Here is a 24,876-nt window from a genome sequence, read left to right as displayed (position 1 = left end):
ACTTGCACCTGAGTACAGAACACAAAGGGATAATCATTAGAGTGATACGTAACATTTTGAAGCTGGAAGAATACGTAATCCACGGAATAAAGGGTTATGCAGCCATGAAGGAGAACAAGGGTCGATCTTTATGTATACTGACATGGAACAAGCTCCAAGACTTAAATATGAAGAAAGGTGTACAGTGCACACAGTACGCTCCTGTCCATGTTAAAAAAAAAAAAGACATACATACTTTTTACACTGAACCGAGTGCAATCAACCTATATTCAATCAGCCATAAAAATGGCAACTTCATTTGGTTCAACTTAATACTACTTATATGTGCATAAAGTGTGGAAATATACACAGGTCTGAGCTGGGCGAGTTTGCAGTTTGTCCTTCTGTGCTCTTAACGTTCTTCAATCTGCATTTGTCACCTGCTTTTTTAAAAAGTGGGTGCACTCCAAAGAAGACTGAAAAAACAACTTCAACAGCTTGTAAATGAAAATAAAAAGACCATGCAGGTAAGAAAGCAGGGTGAGAAATAATTCACCAAACCAACTAGGATTTAAAAAAACTCACAGATCATTCAATGGAGTTGATTTATACCTTTGGCCTTGAAGAAATTCAGGAGAGGGGAAGCAGGGAGAGATGCTATCCTTTAAACTATCTGCCTGCTATCAATCACAACTTGGGATCTAATAGAAGCAATATTATATGATGGGTAATTAAATATGAAAAGGTCAAAGTAAATACCAAGTTTAAAAACTCCATAATTTTCCAAAGTAATTCAAATTCATCCAGGGCTAAGCTTCCCCTTTCTCACTACAGTTCCCTGTATAGTTTATCATATTCCCTCCGAAGAATTTGACTTTCTACATCTGATTCCCACAAGAATGAATTAAACATTAACTAGGCAAAGCCTAACCTTACACCTTGCATAGCTACTGTAACTACGAAAGCTATAGATGTGCCTAATTCCTTTTTCCATATTTTCCTCTAAACTGAAAATTTTGAATTACTTCAGTCACAACTACCATTCTAAAATGCCCTTTAACTTCCAAACTGTATTTGAAAAGTGAGCTTCCAGAACACCAAGCCACAGGTTCTAGGATACACAGCACTCGTCCCTCAGGCTGCAGGATTCTGCAGGGACAAGCTGTGAGAGGGGACAGCATACTGCCACCATCCCCCCTTCACTCCAACCCCATTCCCCACATTCCCAAGTGGTCCGCAGACCTGGACGAGTGAGTGAGAAGGGTTCTGACCAGCTCACCTACATTCACCAACAGGTGGTCTGATTTACAAACTGTGTGCCTGGCTGGCATTTAACACCGCCACCGCAACTCTGACCCTTTCTGAAGGGAGTGTTTTCCTCACACATCCCTCACTACGGGCTCCTTGTTGTTGATCTTCCTTTGATTTCTCTCAAGATTATGTTTCACTTGTTTCGTCCTTGATATTTCGTGATCTGTTTTTGTTTTCCTTTTTTCTTCTTACCATGTGCATTTTTAATTACAGTGTTGCTTTTTATCAAATATTTCAAGTGTACATGAAAGTATAGATATTAACATTAACATAATGAACACCCATGTACCGGCTTAGCCGGATCTTAACATTTTGCCACGTTTGCTTCGGATCTTTTGGCAGAAGTCTACTACAGTTCGCATCCACTGTGTACCATTCTTCCATCTCTGGCCCTGTTCCCTTCCACCTGAGATAGCCACTCCCCTGGTGTTTCAAGTGCCCATGTGTTTTAAAACATTAATACATACTGAGATGCTAAGATGCTTATAAAGATGCTTATCATTTGGCATTTTTTAAAATTATATAAATGGCATCAAACCATAGAAATCATTCTGCAACGTGCGTTTTCACTCAACATTGCATTCATTTCAACAACCGCATAGGTTTCCATTGTATGAATATACCATACACCGTAACTGATGTATCTACTCCTTTACGGATGGACATTCAGGTTGTTTCCACTCTTTACTCTTACAAACAACGGCACAGTGAAGCCTCGCACAGCTCTTCTCAGCTACGCGTCTGACGGTCTGGCGGGAGCTGCAGAGGACGGGCATCTTCACCTTGCCACACTGCTCTCCGACGTGAGGGCACCGGCCTGCACTTCCTCCGGCCGATAACGCGAGCTCCCTGTGTTCCACATCCTCTCAAACACTTGGTGTAATGAGTTTTTAAAACTTTTGCCAATCTGACGGGTATGAAAGAGAGACGCAAGTTTTTCACCTGCGTATCCTGCAAGGATAATCATATTTATTGACTATTTGGACCATTTAATTTTTTTTCACCTTTCACATTGCCCTTGGATTCTATCACTACCTTCCTGTGGGAATTAATAAAGACTCTAAGTCCAAGCTGCCTGGGTCTAACACTGGCTCCATCACATTCACCTAGTGTCCACGGACACTTGCTCGACCTCCCCTGGCCCCTCACTTACAAAGAGACAGAAGCACCTGTCTCACGTAGGGCTGTCAGGGTTTTGTGAATCAGAATGTGCAAAGTGCTCCAAACAGCCCCACCTGTCCCTGGGGCTCAGCCAGACTCCCATGACAGGTCTGCCAAACCCTGGATGTGAGAGCTTCAAAGCATCACAATCTTGGTAACTAAGCTGACAGACACTTGTCCTCCTATGTCAGTGGCACTTCTGGCAACATGTTCTTTTCTGAAGTCACACTGTCTGCTCTCTTGATCAGGAGTTCTATGTAACATGGGACTCAGAAAAAATTATGCCTACATTACTAGCAAGCCGTGTAAACAACATGCGAGAAGGTGGGAAACACCAGCAAAACCAGTGCAGCATAAGGATTCTGACATTGAAGAGGCATCCGATACATGCTGGTTATTGCCTAAGAAGATGCTGCGGACCTGCTTCTAATGAAAACCTGAGTGGTACAGAACCACAAGCCAGACTGTTGGGAAGGCAGCACAAGGATGGATGCACAACCCTGCTCTAGACCTTGACCTCACCAGGATATTTGGCTTCTGTACTTTTACTTTGATGCACCTCCTTTGCAGCAGAGTTTGAGGAGGCTCCCCTTGAGTTGTCTAGCATTCAGTGCTCAGCAAAGAGGGCAGAAACACCCTGGTCTGTCTCTCAGTTCTCGAAGCTCCTTTATGCAGAGTGAATGACCTTGTGCCCACTCACAGTTTCAGATTAGACACCTTGATTTTCACAAGAAGCTAGCCAAGTTGCCGACCTATTCATGGTCAAAGCACACAGATGCACCTTCAAATAGCACAGGACATCTGCGATTCTGCACCTAACCAGAGGCAGTAACCTAAAGCCAGCTACAGCCCCTTCCTCATCAGCACAGTGGAAGGTGGGGGCAGTGACAAAGACCGCACCAAGCCTGTCCCCTTCCTCCACTCTAGACAGCCTCGCTTACACTTTTCTTCTTTTTACACTCTTGTATTTTCCACATTTTCTACCATGAGAATGTTTTCTGTTTATGGTAAAAGAAAAACATGATAAATGTTATTTTTAAAAGCTACAAACTTGGAACATTCTATCTTTCCCACTCCCCATCACGTCTCAACATAAGCAGTTGCACTGAAATACAACCAACACTAACTGCTTTCACGAGAAAATGTCACAAATTATGAAACCCCAGAGAGCACTTTCAGGGAGTTTTTTTTCTTTTATGAACAAGATATTGCTGAGGTTCTTCTCTACCCCATCACTCAATTTGTATTACTTGTAAACCATGTAAGAAGTTTCTTCCAGACGCAAACACCAGAAAAACACTGTTTCACCTAAGCAACTGGTGTCCTTTTTCTCCATGGATAGAGGGAATTAGATAACTTGTCAAATTTTCTTTTTATTTTGACCTCTCTGTGGAAAGGTCAGACACCAATATGGGTTATAATTAGTAACTAAGCAGGACCTCATGCCTATTATGAGGATCTCAGGCTCTAACCTGGTTTTTTGGTTTGTTTTGTTTTTAATACTCTTCTACTGAGTGGATGTATTCTTGAAGCCACCCTAACCTTACAGCAAGGCAGGACATAATTAAACCAAACCACCTACTCTGCTCAGTATTAATGCTTAATCATTTATGTCCTAAGGTTTTTAAACTGAGGGAAAACAAACTCATGGCATAGTGTTAACAGTATTTCTCAACTAATAAATAAAAGCTTGGTTTGACATTAGGAACTAAGGATGAATTATGATTTCACTTCCATTCTTAAACCATTAAATTTCTTTTTCACTTATGAAAGACATTTACTTAATTATTTCATACTAGGATGGAGGAAACAAACACAACAAAAATTCTTCCAGAACTATAGAACTAATAGAGCAAAAAAAGGTAATATATCACAGATGGTGTAAACACAGACTTCGCCATCATCAGGTGAGATCTGTGTGCAAACCCTGACATCAGTACTTACTAATGGGAAGAGTCTGTCCAAATACAAGTGTGGAGAACAACATTCCCTATCTGCTAAGGGTACTGTGAGAATTAAGTGACACATGTAAAGTACTTAAAATAATTCATAACGTGTTACCCATACCATCAAAATAGCTACTGCTGTCACTGCCATTACCATATACAGCTTACAGAGTTCTTTTTTAAACCATTGAACTATTTCTGCCAAAAAGCTATTGGAGGATTTTCTTGCATACCTGCAAAAGAGAAATATTTTTCCGACACGGGCATTCAACCTAACAGCTCAGTGACCGGGACACTGCAACGACTTACCTGAACTGTCTAGTGCGGAGGAAACAAAGAGCTCGGTTACCGTAAAAAAGGTGGTTGTCGGGACTTTAAAAGAAATAACATTTAATCAGTAATGCAAATTACATATGAAACAAACAAAAATCATACAGAAAACACAAGGCATGGAAAAATTTTCAAAAACTTTACATCTGTATGGCAGAGCAGAAAGAACACAGGACTGGGAACCCTAACCGGTTAAGTCCTGGTTCCTTCACTTTCGACCTGAGCAGCTGCTCAAATCATCTTTGACTTCCCTGTGTGCAACATATAGACTGCCGCTATCTTCGCCCAGCTCACAGAGCGGTGGCCAGAGTCAGATGGGGCAGGCTGAAAAGCTAGCACTGCAAGTATGCATACTTGTAGAGGACAGAATTACATATGTAAGTCAGGACTACACCACCTTGACGAAGAACTCGCAGGAAGTCTGTAAACTGGAAGGGTCACTGAACAGCTTCACTTCAAATTCTCCCCTCTTCAGTCTTATCTGGCCGTGGGTGGTAGAACCTACTGTTCTTTTCCTCCACCCTCTCCTCAGAAGAACCAAGCAGCAGCCTTTCAGGTGTATGCCGTGCTGCCTTGCTTGGCTCATTCCCCGAGGAGACTGGCAAGGGAGGAACAAGGGACGCTGTCTACAGCACACCCTCCCGTGGCTGCCACAGTATTAGGTGGCCCGGTGAAGGTGTCCCAGGAGCCAAGCAGCGCTTGCAGAAACACTACCAAATTCTACCCGCTGAGCAAATAAAAGGCGAGACAGAGAGAACACTGGCATTCTCTCAACAAGTCCAATTCTTATCTTTTAAAAGTTCCCTCTTAGAAAGCAAAAATCTCTGAAGGGGTGACATCTTAAGTATTAGTAACTATCAGTTAATAATTTGGACGAAATTAGTTGAAGGCAAAATGAAAACAAGAAAGAACGTAAGTCTTTATTGACAGCTTGAAAGAAAACGAAGGCAGGCAGAACCAAATTCACAATTGTACCCGACTTCCTTCAGTTTTACTGTCTGACTGAGTTCGTACACTCAGACCATCTCTTACGCTTCTAATGCCTACAGGTGGGAAACTCATCTGCAGAGCAAGTTAAAGATGCTCCTCAATGCCTCATCCTTTTTTTCCCTGACCAGAATTCTAACTTATCTGCCACATAAAAAGGATTTCATTGTTCCGTTTACCTCTTACCTATATTCAATGGCTCTGCTGTAATAGACAATAGCTACGTCAAATCTTTCTTTGGAAAACTCTTCATTTCCTTTCATTTTCATGACTTCTCCTTGCTGAGAAACCAAGGTGAAAGAAGACCCGTCAATCAAATGCAAAGACAATCAGGAGCCCCCGTACCTAGCAAAAGTGGACCTGGGTTTCTACCCTTGGTATCAGAAACAACCTGGGCAATTATTCATGCAGAAAATGAGAAATCAATACTCAATATTTTGGTGTGTACATTTAAAGAAACTTGTACCTAATGACTCAGTGCTAGCTTTGTTACAGGAATTTTAAAGAGAAAACAAAGCCATCACATTATAAGTGATTGCTCCCAACTGACTCCCTTCCGCACACTGCTTGGCAGGCCCGCTTTATGTAAACCTTACTGAGCGCCTGCCGTATGGAGGGGAAAACATAGATACAAGGTAAAAATTTAATTTTAGGTTAGAAAATGTGATAATGTGATATTGTTCAATGAACCTGAGTGCTTATAAAACAATATATAAATCAATAACACATGCAGGCCACATTGATTAGACTCATTGACAAAATAAAGAGGCAACTAAGTAAGCAAGAATGAAATCAAAAGAAAATCAAAGATCCTCCAGATACAACTAAAACTTCATTTCAAACACTCAAATATTCAAAATAAACAAATTAACTAAAATAAATTGGGTCACATCAATGGCTTTAGAGAATTCAAGAGCATTACTCTCTTAAATCCTTTTTTAAATTTTTAGTTAAATTCATCTAACTGAGTCAATTGTATGGCATGTGAATTACATCTCAATAAGGCTGTTACCAAAGAAATCATATTTACTCAACTAATTACACGCCTTTTAATTTAAAAAAATAAAATTTCAGTTTTTGATTAACTCTTTTTAAAATTTTTTTTTTATTTTTAGAGGAGGGGAAGGGAGGGAGAAAGAAAGGGAAAGAAACATCCATGTGTGGTTGCCTCTCACATGGCCCTCACTGGGGCCCTGGCCTGCAACCCTGGCATGTGCCCTGACTGGGAATCAAACTGGCAACCCTTTGGTTCGCAGCCTGTGCTCAGTCCACTGAGCCCCACCAGCCAGAGGATGATTAAGTCTTTTAAAGTCTGTAACATCAGAAAATTCTGATCAAGATGTTATTTTCCTCCTCCAAAAAAATAAATATTCTAATCAAAACTTAATAAAATTTCCCTCAAACATGTTATTGAATTTTATAGTAGTTCCTTATATATTGCCAGATAGCAGTAGTACTGAACTTTCTGAATGTTAATAAAAGTTCTAATAAGCAAATCTTAAAATATACTTACAAGTAAATATTTATTCTTACCTCTAAACACTCTGTACAATTTTGCCTTTTAAATTCTTCAAGAATATTGCAGTTTTCTGTCACAACTTTAGTTATGTGATACTTGTCTAAATTTTATTTTAGGAGAGAGTTAGAGAACATTTGTTTAAAAAACACAGTATTGTTAATGTTCTAATTCTCAGGTGAGTTCATAAAGTCCATTATTTTATTATACTTTCTAAATAACAAATTTCTTGTCCTCTTTTTACATGTATCAAATAATATATTTGAAAATAAACAACTGATAATATCAGGTTCATTGCTTGCTATGGATCTAATCAGTTTTATTTCAAGCATTAAAAAAACACTTGTTTATTACTACACTGGTTCTAATTGTAGTTATAGCAAATGTTCTATCATAACATACTCCCAATGAGCTTCATAATTACTCAAGTCATTTCGACAAATATATTTGAGTACCTATGGTGTACCTGGCACCATGTTCAATAAAATGTCTGAAAAAAAATCCTGTAAAACAACTTTCTAAGAAGTATTTAATATAACAAATGAAGAATTTAAATGTCTTAATTCAACATTTGACTCTCATGAATAAAATGTTAAAATGAGTCACTATTTGAAAAACTATTCTTATATAAATATAATAAACTAATTAAAATGCTGAAGCAATAACCAAAACTTACCAGACCTCATTTACTGTATTTTAACCTATTCTATACAATATAACAGGTTTTTCTAAAGTGGTAAATAACAATAATAATTTTAATAATAGTAATAATTTTATTGCAACAAAAATGTAGTTATACCTGTACACAAACACATTCACCTAAAACTTAAGATTCAAGAAGCATTTGGGCAGTAAAATAACACTAAGGGACAGAGTAAGATTATAGTATGAAAATCGGGGCTTTAAGATCAAAAAGAGGCGACTTCTCATCTGGCTTCTCCTAGTTACTAGACTGCAGAAGTATCACTTCACCTCTCAAAGTCTTACTAGTTTGTTCATTCCTAAAATTGGGATAACAACTGCTATCTTGCAGGGATATTACAAAGAAGAGAGAACAGCAGTGAGTCAAGGGCGAGCCCACATGGTGAGCTACTAGATGATACTGGTCCTCTACTTCTACCATTAAATCTAGCCTGTAACTACAGTAAAGCTTTCTAGAACAGGGAGACCCATGTTAATACAGCCCAGTGTCTAGAAAACCCATCAGAAGAGCCTGTCTTCATGTTTAATTGTAATTTCTCTCTAATAATTAGATGGTACAAAATTTGCCTTCTTCTCACTGGAAATGACAAATCCTTACCAACATCTACTAAAGAACCAAATATTCCCTGTTTCAAGATTCTTACAACTATAGTATAAAAACACTGCTAACACTCAAATACTTTAGGGAAAAGTATTCCACAAAGTGAAATATATATAAGCAGTTTCATCATACATAAGAATAACAGATTCATCAGGGAAATGAAAATTATAATCTTTGCTGCATTACTTATTTCTCTTACTAGTAAGAATACACAAGGCCCCAGGTGTAGTCCCTTTCTCTGGGTATTATATATAATAACTTATGACATCTATTAGGTAAAATGTTAAAATATATAATGTCAGAGAAATCATTAAGATAGGGAATGAAGAAAAGTAACTACAAACTTAAAGTTCTCTTCTGCAGGCTTTTCTCTTACTCAGCGAAAAACATTTTTTAAAATCCTAAGATAAGTAATAAATTACAACTACACGTTCCATTTCCCAATAATACCTTTAAAAACTGAGTCAAGTAACAATTTAAAGTATTTATACTTACATTCAGTAAAGAAAATACTTAACATAGGCCAACAATTGTCAACTGCTCCTAATTTGTGTAGAACTGTTTCATCGCCTATGTATTTCACCCAATTCAAAGCTTCTTCAATTGCCAACATTTTCTGTTTCAAAAACAGGGACAGAGAATGTGATTATGGTATTAATTCTAAATTCACATGTAGCATTATAAATGTATCTAATATTTCGGATTCTCAAGAGAAAACTTGGAACCTCACTTTTTATTACTCTTGTGCAGAACCTAGAATGGCTGGACCCCAACATACAAGTTAACAGATGCCCTGGACTCAAGTGTGTTACATGGCAGGCAGCCCCGGGTCACCCTCAGAGCTCCAGACGCTTCTGCAATGACTCCAGGCCTGACCGTTAAGGCCTCACACCCAGCCAGGGGCAACCTTGGGCCGCAGAAGAGTACAGTAATACAAGATAAACGTGGGGTCTCAGGTCTCATCTAAACTGGGACTTGCATCCCGACCTCAAGGTTTAAGGTATACATTAAGGTTCACCCAGGGAATTATGTATTTTAAATGGTCTGTGGCAAATAGAAGAACAGGAGGTAAACATGTGCCTGTGCAAATGAGCACTCAGTGAAATGATCTTCACAGAATCATCATTCATACTTTTAGGGTCTGAAATGACTTCAGAAATTAAATAGTAGAGTTATCAGTTATCAATGCTGATGGCAGGCTTAAAGGAAATATGTAGGTGCTTATGTTACTGACAGCACTAAAAATTGGTTTATCATTGTATGAAGGTTTTCTAGTAATTATAGAGCAAAACATGTTCATATTGGGGACCTAATAATTTCATTCGTGAGGACATGTCAGATAAATAATCTAAAAGAGAAAAAAAGAATCAACTTGTAAAAGAGGCTCAGAATTATACTAGGTGCTACACATAAAACACTGAGCCCTGACTAGTGTGGCTCAGTGGATTGAGTACCAGTCTGTGAACTAAAGGGTCACAGGTTCGATTCCCAGTCAGGGCACATGCCAGGGTTGCAGGCCAGGTCCCCAATTGGGGGCATGCGAGAGCCAGCCAATCACTGTATGTCTCACACATTGATGTTTCTCTCCGTCTCTTTAAAAATAAATATATTTTTTAAATCTTTAAAAAAAAATTGACTCTGTGGACCCAGACATGGGCAATGAGCAGTGAGGCAACTGCCATTTACTAAGAGACTATGGTGGATTCCTGGGTTTAACACTTACGTTTTCTATTTTATAACCAATTTGCAGTAAGTCTCCAATAAAGAATGAATCGTTCTGTAAAGAAAAAGTACAAAGCACATTTTTTCCTTATTCAGTCAATTATACGTGAATTTCTCAATGCACAACAAAATACTACATTTTAGAAATATATATGTATATAGTAATCCACTTCTCACATACAGTATCATGCTTAATTTACCTCTTAGGACCCTAAAACAAGAATTCAGAAATAGTCTTACATTGAGTTCTAATGATAAAATGATTTAGTATAACTTCTAAATGTATGAATTTTAATGTTAATTACACCTAAATTTTTAAATAAAAATATACTGCTGATGTAAGTTACTGCAAAGGATTACCAGCAGGAAATAAACATTAAGTGCCCTTTCTAAATTTTAAGTTTACACCCTAGCTGGTGTGGCGAAGTGGGTTGAGTACCAGCCTGCAAATCAAAGGGTCGCTGGTTTGATGCCAAGCAAGGGCACATGCCTGGGTTGCAAGCAGGGTTCCCCAGTGCAGGACACATGGGAGGCAACCACACATTGATGTTTCTCTCCCTCTCTTTCTCCCTCCTTCCCCTCTGTCTAAAAATAAATAAATAAAATCTTAAAAAATAATAATAATAAATTTTAAGTTTACAATCAGAGTAATACCAAGAAAAACTCTTGGCTCCATAATCAACTGAAGTAAGAGAAATTATCAAATGGTTCTCAATGAAGAAATGTCTACCTGATCTCTCAAATAAGTAATACAAACTCATGAACAGCAGAATCATCGTAGGTTAACCAAAATTAAAACCTGTTAATCATTGTAAATTAGTAACATGGGCCTGACACCATATAAATACTTGTATTCTTTAAATAGAGGAGGAAAAAGCCACATTCTACCACTTACCACAACTTTCTTTGCCAAATCCACAATATCTTCCATCAATTCAAGATGTTGTAATTGCTTCAAACTTATCCCAGAAGCACGAAAATTGCTTAAAGACAAATTTACTTTTTTAAAGATTAGGTACCCATACGTAAAAATTCATTGAACTTTACACTTAACTGCATGTTACACCCCTATGTTCTCTTTCTTCATTCCAGGTAACAATAAGTTGTTTATTAAGTGGGTAAAATACTATACCTTTTCCTCTCATATACAGTGCTGATATTTATAAACATGCATATTAATTTTTCCTTACTCAGTTCCAAATTTACCATCTAATGCTCTTCGGAATTTTATTCATTAAATATAATGCTATCATGATTATTCATTCATCTCCAAATCCCAAGTATACTAACTTTTTCCACTCTATCAGATGCGCGTCAGACTGAGTAGTATTCCAGCACAAGACACAGCCTTCCACTGCACGGGGCGCCCCTCAGTGCCGGGCGCCACGCTTACCATTGTTCACACACTAGTAACACGGTGACTCACCTCGTGCCCACGCAGGGATACAGCCGTGAAATGACAGAAGTCTGCTGGTGTTGAAACAGAAGTGGCCAGAAGATGTGTATTTTAATGGTATCACAGTAACCGTACAGGACAGGAGTTGGTTTACTACACCACATATTGCAGATGTCTAATTCTTAATTAAAAAAAATTTTTTTGATTAATATTTTGTGCCTCATTTTGGAATGAATCAATAGTGTTAATAGGGAAAAAGCAAAAATAGTTATGGAAAGATAAGAAATGAATGGATAAAATATTTTAACCTGTTAGATGTGAAGAATATTTAAATGTTAGCTAAAACTCTATTTTAACAAAGAAAGGTTTTGATTTCTAATGAAAAACAACAGTAAGAAGAAATTTTAAGAGCTACATTAAATCTGCTAAATTGATGTGAAAGGATGAACTTCCCTTGATAGTCTTTCAACAAACTAAAGTTAAAATACCAGCGTACTCACCTAAGTTTCTCTCACTTTTGGCATAATCTTTATATTGCCTATCCTAAAAAACAAAAAAGAAATCTTTTGAGTTGTATCTGATAAGATGCAAAACATAGTTCTTGATTTTTGATGTAAGAATTATTGGCACTAAATAAAAATTTCAGTGCACATTTATTTACACTCTAAATACAGCATCTTCAACCAGCGAGGGTCCCGGCCTCCTCCCCCGTCTTTCCAAGAGCTGCCCTCTCCTCAGGCAGAGACACCCTGGGGTCAGTCTGCCTGTGGACGCGGCACTTGCTGACATGCTGCTTTCCTTTCCCTTCTGAAATCACCTCAAGAGCACATACACCTCCCTTTAAAACCTCACGTAGCACAAAACACCTAAACTCAATAGCTCTAAATCAAAAATCTTTAAGAGGTAAATCTAAAATTCTCATCACAAGAACAAAAACAACAGTAACTCTGTGTGATGATGGATGTTCACTAGACTCAGTGTGGTGATTTCACATATACACCCAGCGAGTCACATTGTACACCTGAAACCATGTAACATTGTATGCCAATTATATCTCAATGTTTAAAATACTTTAAGACAGAATGTTAAAAACAAAAGGTGAACTAATCTACTTACCACCGCACCACAGTAAAGTTGAGTCACACGAACATAATCATTGGACATAAATTCAGGAGCAAAGGCACAATCATCAGGAGCAAAGGCACAATCATCTGCCAAAGGGCAATCTTCCACCCAGGCGCCATCTGCTGCAGTGAAGTCCCCCAGGGCAAAACTGTCCATGGTGCACCGACTTAAGGGAACAACAGAAACCCGAATCACTGATCAAATCATCAGAGGTATGAGAAGCAGTTTTTCTGGTTTCTACAGCATTTTAGAAAAACACTTGGAACTTATGCCCCAAGGTTCCAATAAGAACACTGAACTCTCCGAAAGATTCTTGTTTTTGCTCTACAATTCTTCAGCCCTGACTCTCTTCAAATGTCAGTTTAATCTATTTCTTCTTTTCCTCCAATTCAAAGAGTCACCATCTCTACTCTGAATTTATCTGTTTACACGTCTCCTTTACATGGAAGATAATTAAGGGCATCTTATTCATCTTTGTACGTGCCCACACATGATAAACCCTCAAATAAGTGCTGAATGAACAACATATCTTTCCACTGCTGTCCTTTGTACGCCATCTGCTTTTACTGCATCCTATGAAACATTTTACATGCAGACGGCTACATTCTCAACCTCCTGGCTGGAACTGAATCCTGACTCCACTGAAAAAAGTTTCCTATCAGCTGCTCCTATTCTCCTCTCCACCCTTCAATGTGTTTACGCCTTGGGCGAAGGAGCACAGCGGATGTGGTACAGGGTGAGTCTGTCCAGCTCTCAATTCCCCATAACCGCATTCAGGCCTTCCCTCTCCTCCTTAATGAACAGTGGCTGCTCCAACACTCTCCCAACTACCACAGCCAGCAATGCGAGATTGCAAAGGTGAGCAAAACCCCTCATGTTACCAACAGCCACGTTTTAAAAATAATTCTTTCAATGGGGGAAAAGGGGACTTAGGGCAGGAGTTTCACATTAAGGTGTGTTTTTTCCCCCTAAAGAAAGTTCAGTGAGATTTATAGCTATCAAAGCAAAGCTACACAACCTAAACATCCCTGGAAAATGCAGCATTTTATCAGTCTCTTGCCCAAGTAATGGATTTCTTTTCCTATTATTATCAGTACCATCATTAACACTATTTTTAAATACCTTTTTGCTTCACCACTAGTATCTCACTATTGTTAGGACAAACCAGCTGTTTTTCTAAGCAAAACCACTATCAGTTCTTGAAACAGAAATCAGTTTCTTTAATTAATCTGTATTATTATATCCAATTTGCTGCATGAAGCCCTTAAAATAGTAGAGTGAAGAATAACACTCTTCCTAGCAAACTATCTGTACTATTTGTCACATGTTGTTCCAAGTGTTTCAATTGTATCACTTCTATCCTCACAGCAAGTTTTCTCAGGTTCATTTACCATCATCTCCACTGGGCAGATAAGAAACATGCTTGGTAAAATTAAGTAATTTGCTCAAGGTCAGCAAGCTAGGAAGGATCCAAACTCAGGTCCTCTGATTCCATAGCCTCTCCTCGCAAACACGTGTTTCACTACTCCTGCTTTTCCTTCCCATTGCCACCTCATCACCTCTTGGTGGTTGTCGTGTTTAAGAACACTGATGATGGAAAATAAAATAAAATGTTAAAAAAAAAAAAAAAGAACACTGACAACTAATTCAGAGTGTTCCCCTCACCCCCAAATTCCATCATCAGCCCAGACACATGAAGGCCCATGGAGGCCGCCCCTTCAGGACCCTAGCTTTGCAGTTTTAATGCACCTCCTCAACCAAAATGAACTTCACCACCCACCTTTCCTCTGCTCTTCCTTCCCAAGGCCGTGCCTCAGGTCACTGCCCACAAATGGAACTCCGATGAGCTCCTCCGACCACAACCAAGAGTCATTAGAGCTCCAGCCTGCCCGCCTACCACAGGCACTCTTCAACCTCAGCAAGAACTCTTCTTCCCCCTTCCCCCATTCAACCCCCCTTCTCATCTGCTGTTTCCTACAACCTGGTTTCCACTTCCAATAAAGTGACTAGTGACCTCCTACAGCAGACTGGTTGCATATAATGTCTGCAACCTGACCTACTCTAGATGAACAACATTTCCAGAGTTCAGAATGTAACCGCAAAGGTGAACAATGACTAGAAAAAATAAAAAGCCTTTTTTGCCCCCAAAGTATGGCACATAACATGGGACATATGCTATTCTGGGAAATACATACACTTTTAAACTCCTGTCTTCCAAACGTTTTTTGTGTGTAAATACAGAAAGAGCCAAGAACTGTCTGTCACAGCCCACATACCACATCACGGCATCGACTGCAATGTAGTTACGGGCTCGCACTGGCAGACTCAGCCAGCGTGACCACCTGGCAGCAAGACCACAGCCCACACCAACTACACTGTCATGAAACGCCGGTGTAATTTCTATTTTCTATTTTGCTTTCACCAGAGAGGTGGTGGGCCACAGTAGCTAGGAGCATGGACTCGGGAACCTGACTGTCCGGGCGTGGACCCTGGCTCTCCCGTTTCCTGAGCGTGTGATCTTGGCCAAGTCACTTAACATCTCCGCACTTCAGTTTCCTCACGTGCCAGGTGAAGACAGCAGCACTGCCTACCTGATGAACCAGTCAACAAATTTCAAGTGCTTAGAGTACTGCATGGCATATAGGAACTGCTATAAATGTCAACTAGATTTTTGAAAATCCATTGTCTGGATGCTTCCAGCTAAATGGTCTAGTCTACCTCAGCTACTAAGTCCAAAGAGCACTTTTCAGCTTACAACTTACTTGACACCTTTGACCACTTCCTCCTTTTCAGAACTCTTCATGTGGACTCCAGAGACCATCTTCTGGTTCTCTGCCTGTTCTTCTGGCTGTGCTTCCTCAGTCTCCATGGGCCCTTCTTGTCCATTCCCTGCCACCCCAGTGTCAACTCTCTGCTTTCACGCTTACTCTCCCCTAGGGTGACCTTGTTATTACCCACCACCCCATGGCTGAAAACAGCACTTCCCGAACTTCCATCATTTCATAGCTTCACCATGATTTTTGCCATTTCACATATCACACGTACTTTTATTTACCTGATATTTATTTGATATTTTTTTTATTAGTCTCACTTGACCTAAGTGATTAATGTCCATGATGTCATAGGTTGGATATACAATTTATGTTTTTCATACGTTAAATTCCTAACTATTCAAAACATCGTGTTTATCCGTAAGCCACTTTAGATTACATCATACTACACGACAGCACCCAATGGCTGAGATGACCAAGTGCCCACCCTTCCAAATCTCTCCAGACTGGGTTGCATCTCCTGACTTCTAAACCTTGTCAGCTGCTACTGGGCTTAACCAACATGTCTCACTAGCCTCTCAGACTCGGCAGGTGCAAAAACAAACTTAAGAAATGTCAACATTTCTACCCAAATGACCATGAAGTCTTGTCATTTCTACTCCTCTAAGAAATCTAAAATTAGCATACGTACACCTCTTCAGGCCCAGGGCCACCACCTCAGTTGGAGCACCATCTTCCTTCTCTGAACTAAGTTAACAAATGAGACTCTTAACTGGTGACTTGCCTTAACCTTGGCATCCTCTAAAACTGATATAACATTTTACTCCTTAAAATCATTCAATAGCTTCTCTGTGTCTTCAGAATAAAGTCTAAACTCCTTCCTACAGCACAGAAGGTCTTCTGAGATCTTGGTCCTGCTTCTGCTTCCAGTCACTCCACGACAGTCACCGTACAAACCAATCACACTCAACTGCCTGCATTCCCGAACAAACCTTATCCTGCAGCCACCAATGTCTACTGCCCTCAGTACTGGATTCTGGGACGCATTTCCTGATCTCCTTGCTAACCAGGTTTATTTCTGCAGAAACCTCTTCTCCGTAAGCCCGCAGCACCCCGCCTGTATCTTCTGCCAGTGGTTTTCACGTTGTTTACTCATCTGGTCCAGAGGGTACACTGTGCCCCCTACCTACCTTGATTCCCTAGCTCAGTGTTTCCCAAATTTTGTACTCACATTTCCTGAAGAAAACTTTGCCAAATTCACTTGCTGACTGTAATGCTATTTATATTTTTCTTTAGAATAACTCAACTTTTAACTTAGATGTAAACTTGTTTTAAGAGAAAATTTGATATCACCAAGAAATCTTATGTATGGTAGGACAGCATTTTTTTCTAATACAAACTAAAATATACTAATAAAATTAAATATTAAAGTAAATGACTTCTAATCCCATCAGTTATGATGAACTAATGGGGGGACTCTACCAATGCAAAAAAAAAGTGGGTCCAGATTTAAAATTTTTTCAATTTTGCTGAGTTCATAGAAATAGGGAATAGTCAAAGCCACCCTTTTCCCACAAAAGCAGCAAACCTCTTGCTAGAACAAAACCTAAAAGCCAAGAGCTACGAGCTGTGGTTGGATCAGGACCCTGAGCCCTGGGCCAGAAACAAAGCGAGGGAACGGAAAGTGGTCCCACGAAAACTCCTCTATCCAGCCAGAGCTGATACTACTCCCTGACCTCAGCCAGAACTGATACAAACCCTATCAGAAGAAATGCACCCCCCAGCAGACTCTCAGGGCTCCTAGAGAAAGATCAGATAGGAGTTCATAATCAAAGATCACCAAGCACAGGAGTTAATAATCCACCGTGAGGGAGACACAACAGAAGACAAACGAGCAATAAATTTAGACTCCTAAGTACATTAGACATTGGGATTACCAGATGCAGTCTACAGAATACTAATGCATTCAAAAAACTGAACACAACATTAGACTATAAAAAATGATTGGGCAGATATACCTTAAAAAGAACTTTAAGCGAAACTTTTTGAAATGTAAAATATAGTTGTTAAAAATAAAAGAAAAAATAGATATGTTAAAGAAAAAATTAGTCACAGCTGAAGACATATTTAAGAGCTAGATGACGTGCATAATGTAATTACCCAGCATTGTAAATTCTGGTAAAAAAAAAAACCAAGGAAATAAAAGTATGAAAGATAAAAAGTGACCCGCCAACAGTCTAATACATATATGTCACTATATATCCAGTTAAACTTCCAGAAGGAGAGAATAGGTAAAATCAAAAGAGAAAATATTTAAAGAGCACAGGGCTCAGTGTCTTCTATATATCAATAAAGATAAAATTCAGAATCAGGAAACATGGGTACCCAAAAGAGGATAAAGAAAAAGTAATCGCCACCTGGTCCTACAGGTGAAAGATAGAAGCCAAAAGAAAAAGAATATTATCTTCAAAGAAGTGTAAGTAAAATGGCAGCAGACTTCATATGTAAAATATCTTCACTATGCAGACAGAAAATAAACTCTCAACCTAGAATTATATACCCCTCAAAATTATGTCTCAGGAACAAGAATAAAAGTAATTTTAGATAAAAACTGAGCTGACCACCAAGAGACCTGAACTGACTTCTTAAAAATACCAAATAACCCTGGCCAGGTGGCTCAGTTGGTTGGAGCATTGTCCCTGAACACGAAAAGGTTTGTGGGTTCGATCCCCAGTCAGGGCACATACCTAGATTGCGGGTTCAATACCTGGTCAGGGTGCCTATGCCTACAGGAAGCATTGATGTTTCTCCTCTTTCTCTCGCTCATCACTCTCACTCTCCTCCTTTCTCTCTCTCTAAAATCAATGAAACATATCCTTGAATGAGGATTAAAAAAATAAAAATAAAAGGCATAAATTGTCTGAGTCAATTGAAAGAAAAATCCAGTAAAATGTTCTCTATAAGAGTACATGAAAACATAAAGATACATTTTTTAAAGTGACAGTAAAATGAAGGAAAAGGCTATTCCTTGCAAATTATCACCAAGAGAAAGGTGAGTTCGACAAAACAGACCCTAAGGACAAAAATCAAAATTAGGCATGGAAAGGATCACAGTATAATAGAGAAAGTTCAATTCAATAGGAAAATAATAGGCTTACATGTATCTAATCAAATAACCTCAAAATACATAAAAATAAAAACGTGTTAGAACTACAGGAAGTTTGATGTACTGCAACACGTCTCTCTCAATTCATCACAGGTCAAACAAACGAAAAGTAATAAAGACAGTCCGAACAGCACAACCTACAAGCCCGACCTATCGGACATGCAGCAATCAGGGAAGCACGCACAAAACAGTTACACTCACTATGTACAAGACCATAAAGCAAGGGCAGACAAAAAATTATTTACAGACAAAATACGCATCACATTCTCTTACAACAATTAAGAGATGAGTAAAAAAAGTTAATATAGGTAAATTTAAAAATGTAAATACACTTTAAAACATTAAAAAACATGTAAGTTACAGAACAAATCAAAATGGAAATTTTAAAACTACTTGGATTTGAAAGTTAATGAAAACACTATAAACTAAATCATGAGATAAAGCAAAAATAAACTTTGAAGAACTTCATAGCTTTACATGCTTATACTGGGAAAAGGAATGGCTAAAAATTAATAAGCATGCGATTTAAGTTAGAAAAATAATATAAGAATAAACCCAAGAAAAAGGATGAAAATAAATCTTAAAAAAAATCAATGAACTCAAAAAAGGCAAAAATATAATACAAAGGCCAAAAATCAATCCCTTGCCAAAATTAATAGAACAGAGAAACTTTTGGTAAGACTAACAAAGAAAAAAGAGAAGTCGCATAGAAATAATAATCAAAATGAGAGAAGGGAATGTAACGCCAGATAAAACAGACTTAAAGGGAACTAAGACAATAACATAAACTTGATGCCAATAAACTTGACATTTTTGTTAAAAAAACAAATTTCTAAGACTTACCAAATTGACTAAAAGAAACAGAAAATCATAAGTCCTATTACTATTCAACTGCCAATTTCCAGTAAATTATTAACAATTCACAATCCTTCCACAAAGAAAACATCAGCTCTTACAGGTAAATTCCACCAGACTTTCAAGAAACTATCACTCTAATTCGAACTGGCCCAGGAAGCACAAAAGGAGGACCTACCTACTCTCTAGCTGGTGTAAGGCACGTGCACCCTTAATACCAAAACAAGACAAGATAGTCAATAAAGAAAAATGACAGGTGATTTCATTCATAAACAGATACAAAAATCCTAAGTAAAATATTAGCAACCTCAATCCAGCAGTTTGCAAAAAGACAATTTAGCAAGATCAATTTGTTTTTATCCCAGGAAAGAATGTAAGAATTAAGAATTTTAAAATGTGTTAGTTGATTTCCATCACACTTAACAGATTAAAGGAGAAAAAAACTCAAGATATTCCTAACAGATGCAAGAAACCATATGACAAAATCACAAAGAGCTCCCTAACTTAATAAAGAGTATGTACAAAAAATTATAACAAATATTCATTTTAATGGAGAAGCATCCCCTCTAAAATTAGGCACAAGACATGTGTGTCCACCATCATCACCTCGGATGAACCACACTGTAATCACTTCCACTGAACATAGCTCTACAAGCGTGCCAGAACATTAAGACAAGGAAATAAAGGGAAAATTTTAAGAACCAAAGGTGTCACCATTTGCAAATAATATAATTATACATGTAGAAACCCAAAGGAATTACAGAAAATATATTAGAAATAATAAGTTTATCAAATGAATGATTAAAGATCAATATTTAAAAATCCATTAAATATCTAGTTACTAACGATAGTCAGAAAATAGAATCTTAAAAAACATCATTTATAATAGCAACAAAACTACTAGAAACATTAGTATGCACATTTAAAAAGTGTTAGATATATATGGAGAAAATTACAACACTCTATTAAATGAAGACATTTAAAAAAACCCCTAAATAAATAGAAATAAATACATACCACGTTCTCAAACAGGAAGGTTCAAAATCTTAAAGATTTCAGTTCTCCCCAAATTGATTCCATCAATTCCAATTCATTCCCAAAGAGTGTTTCACGTTGTGTGACAAGTTGATTCTTAAAACAAAAACAAAGATCCAAGAACAGCTGAGATTCAAATCGGCTGCCCCCCCCACACCCCCAGATATCAAGATGTCCAGTAAAGCTGTAGCATTAATAATTATGGCAGTGGTATCAACACAGAGACAGACAAGTGGACGCGTGGCGCGGAAAGGTGAGCCAGAAAGAAACCCATGCGTAGAGAGGGTGAACACGGCAAAGAGGTGGTCAGCAGATCACTGGTGAACAGAGGGTCATTTCGCAGGTGATATGAGGACAACCGTAGCCATTTGGAGGCGGGGGACGAATGTGCACCACTGCCTCACACCATACACAAAAATCAGTACCAGATGGATTATGAACTTAAATGTGAAAGGCATCATTTTAAAACTTCCAAAAAGAAAGCAATCCCAGGGCTAGAGAAAGTTTCCAATTAGATTACATTAAAATTAAGAACTTCTGTTCACCAGGATACTCAGTGACATAATAGGCCACAGAAGTACTTACAGTGCATATCAACAAAGGATCGGTGCTACAGTTTTGGTTTTAAAAGTCGACCCACTGGCGAAATGGGTAAAAGATATGCCAAGTGTTTCGCAAAATGAAAGCAAGGTTCATAAAAAGACGAAAAGACCCTCAAACTCATTGACAATCAGAGAAACGCACATTAGAACCACGGTGACCCGTCACTTCACACTGTCTGATAGGCAGACAGTGGGAAGTCTGGCCGGAACAAGTGCTGGAGAGGACGCAGACCAGCTCGAACTCATCAACACCGCTAGTCGAAGTATATAATTTGACAAAACTGCTGGCCAAACTATAAGCTGGTACAACCACTTCAGAAAACAATTTGGTACATTTTGTAAAGTTGAACATTCATAACCCATAACTCAGCAATTCCACTTCTGGCAAATATATCACCACAGTGCTATTACAAACCACAAAAATGTTTTTAAAAATTACATACTCTTCACACTTTAAGATGACATTCAAAAATCTTAGCCTACATTTTAATAATTGCACAGGATGAATTTCTGGAGTACCACAGTGACATTTTAAATTAAAAGTGACATACCATTGGTTTAAATTATTATAATTATTATAACAGTGATAAAATAACTACACCCGCTGTTAATTAAACATAAAACAGTGTTGTTTTGGAATGCAGCTCTTGAGATGGAAAATGCCTGGGCTGATAAAGGCTCTCCCTAACCCTAAACGCTGTATTTTGACTCATCCCTTTGTTTTCTGTGGAGTCTTCCCACTTGGGGCAAAGCCCTCGCAAGAGTCCGTGTGGGTGCACAGTGTGCCTCATCTAAGGTAGAGTGCTACTGTCAAAGGGGAGGTGGGGAGCTGACACCAGAGGGAGGGAAGGCTCTATGATGGGCCTCAGGCAATACCAATTTCAGGAGAGTGCACATGAAACTCATCTATAAATTGATTCATTAATGTCACGTGTGCCCAAGTACCCCCTAGAAAAATCATCATCGTTGCCCTGGGGGTCATACACCCAGTGCGAAAATTAGAGAAATTCTTGCAACTGCATACCAGAAGATGTGTACGAGAATCTTCATAAACAGCAGAACCTTAAAAAAAATGCCTGTCAACAGAAGAATGCATACACTGTGTTATATTCACCCATGGAATATTACACAGCAAAGAAAATTAACTCCAAATCTATTCTTAGTATGAATGACCCTTAGATATGTAACATTGAGTGAGGTAAGTCTCAGAAAATTGTATGCAGTATTCCTTTTTTTTAAAACTCAAAAACAGCAGAAACCATACACTGTTGAGGGATGTGTACATATCTGATAACATTTTCAAAAAGCACTGAATGACACACAATTCAGTTAAGTAGTCGCCCTGGGGGTTAGCACATTCAATACTGGTCATTTTGTTTCTTGGAATGAGTGATGGATTGATAGGTGTCCCTTTTATTGTTTTGCTTCACAACTTAACATAGGCTACATATATTTTGAATGTATCATGTATTACATTAAAGAGAAAAAATATTTTTAAAAACAACTCATCAGATGAAAAAATTAAATCACACCACCTGTCACTATAGAGGTATTTATACCATGGAAATTACTACCTTTCCATCAACCACAGGAACTGACATACATTAGGTCAAAATAAATGTTTATTGGGATTAATCTCACGAGGACCAAATGAGTTAAAGACTGAGCCAGTTAGATGTGAGAGATAAACCCACAGACTGACACTTGGCTAACGCAGAAGCCACATTTAGCCACAAGCTGAAGTTATAAGGAAGCTGGTCAGTAAAGAGAAGGCAAAAATGTTCAAGTCTGATAACATAAACCGTTAGCAGAAAGGTGAGAAAACGTGTCCTCACTCGATAACCAATGAGTCAAAAATCAGTACAACCATTCTGAGAGTTCCAGCGATATTTGGTAAAGTTGAAGGTGCACATATCATACCACCCAGCAAGTCTACTACTAGGTGCATTTCCTAGAGAAACTTCCAAATTTGGGTACAAACACAAACATGTTTATTGCGGGTTTGTTTTTAGAGTCAGAAACCAGAACCAACCTCAGAGTCCATCAATAGGTAAATGGGTAAGTAAATATGGGTAAGTAAGTATGAATGGTATATTCATACAATGGTATTCCATACCAGCAATTAGAATGAATGAACCAAAGACAACACAATTTTCCAATTTATTTGTTTATAAATCTCAAAATGTAATGATTGAAAAAAAGCAAGTTGCAAAAAGATGTATCTTTTTCATATCACTAAGGTTTAAAAACAACACCGTATTATTGTTTATGGATGCAAAGGAATGATATACAGAACCCTAAACACCGTGGCTGTCTGTCTCTAGGGAAAGAGGGGAGGAACTGAGAGCACCTCCAACGCCTACAATTTTATTTCTCTAAAGAAAAGAAAAATGGATCTGAAGTAAATGTGGCAGAATTACTACAACTGTAAATCTGAGCCATGGGTTGGTCAGATCCCCCTCTGTACATTTAATAAGCCAGAAATTAAAAAGAAAAAAAGGAAAATTAGGCAAGAGTAAGAAAATTGAGCAAATGAACAGAGAGAGATAACACACCAAAACGCAGCCCTCGAGCGCAGAGCACGACCCTTTGCACAGGCGTAGTTGGGTGCCTAAAGGTTTGAAGTTTCCTTCCTGTGTATCCTTGTAACAGATCCCTTTTCCCTTAAGATCAAATGCAAACTTCTTTAAGTAATAAACGTCCTAGCTAGAGCTGTAACTATGATGAAACTGCTCCCAGGGCAGGAGTAAAATCTGTGAAGCGTCTGCTTTGTTTCCCTCGCCAGGCTGTTGGGCAGAATCAAGAGAGAGAGTATTTGTGAACGCCGTAAAGCACTGTATGAGTCGCTAAGTATTACCAAGAACGCCAGGGTGGGCTAGAGTGTATTGATGGTGCAAATTTTGGAAGGAGTCTGCAATTGAAGAGCTTTGGGGGTTTAGGGCGCCCCTGGAAAAGGCACGCACTGGTACCAGCCCAAATCCTCCACCAACGCCTCGGCTCGTGTTTTGGTGCCTGGCCCCCCCTTAGGAACAGGCTGGCCAACAGGCCAACACCGGATGTCTTCAACACTAAGCAGCAGCTGCCTAGACCCGCTGTTGTGCCCCCTCCCCGCCATGAGCTTCGGGAGTGGGGGATGGGGAGTGGAGGATGCTCCGAAGAGGCGTTAGGGAGCGGGGAACACAGGGTTGATTTCCGCTCCCCGGTTTCCCCTCCTTGGGGATGGGAGGCACCGGCCAGGACTCCGCTGCTTTTCACAAAAACAGGTGGCGCAGTCGCAGGAAACACAAAACACAGAGGACAGGACGTGCACGAACGTTCACGAGCACCCACAAATACGAATCACGCACTCAACAGGACCCAGGCGCGGCACCCACAAGGGGACACGCGAGAACGTACACCCGGGCCGGCGATGCTGCAGGCGGGGGTCACGACTGCAGGAGTTGCGATCAAGCGCGCGGGGGACGCGCACGCCCTGGAGAGGTGCAGTGACACAGAGGGCAGACCACCCACATCCGCCGGGGGCGCCCACGCCCTCACTGGGGAGAGCCCGCGCGGACACGAATGGGCCGGGAGGCGACACATGGGCGCGTGGCAGCGCGCTGGGGCCGGAGGACCCCTCGCCGAGCAGCGGTGTCACCCACAGGACAAGGGTGCGCGGGCGGCCAGGGGAT

General features: G+C 39.3%; 1 protein-coding gene across 2 annotated transcripts in view; it reads right to left on the bottom strand.

Moving 5' to 3' along the window:
* TTC3 (tetratricopeptide repeat domain 3) overlaps window positions 1–24,876 on the bottom strand; it is a 107,075-nt gene that overhangs the window by 81,820 nt on the left and 379 nt on the right. The window contains exons 2-11 of one of the 2 annotated variants that reach the window (XM_053916974.2): window positions 20,586–20,699; window positions 12,768–12,942; window positions 12,152–12,194; window positions 11,682–11,832; window positions 11,151–11,238; window positions 10,257–10,310; window positions 9,029–9,149; window positions 7,248–7,333; window positions 5,901–5,995; window positions 4,707–4,769 (exon numbers count right to left, since the gene is read on the bottom strand). In XM_053916974.2, coding sequence (XP_053772949.1) covers window positions 4,707–4,769; window positions 5,901–5,995; window positions 7,248–7,333; window positions 9,029–9,149; window positions 10,257–10,310; window positions 11,151–11,238; window positions 11,682–11,832; window positions 12,152–12,194; window positions 12,768–12,932 — 866 coding nt within the window. In that variant the 5' untranslated portion in view covers window positions 12,933–12,942; window positions 20,586–20,699. Of the gene's footprint in view, window positions 1–4,706; window positions 4,775–5,900; window positions 5,996–7,247; window positions 7,334–9,028; window positions 9,150–10,256; window positions 10,311–11,150; window positions 11,239–11,681; window positions 11,833–12,151; window positions 12,195–12,767; window positions 12,943–20,585; window positions 20,700–24,876 lie in introns of those variants that run through there. The other variant, XM_053916985.2, reaches the window with a different exon arrangement.

This window comes from Desmodus rotundus, chromosome 2, assembly GCF_022682495.2.
Source record: "Desmodus rotundus isolate HL8 chromosome 2, HLdesRot8A.1, whole genome shotgun sequence".
Lineage (NCBI taxonomy): Eukaryota > Metazoa > Chordata > Mammalia > Chiroptera > Phyllostomidae > Desmodus > Desmodus rotundus.
This window is presented reverse-complemented; position numbering and strand designations above follow the sequence as displayed.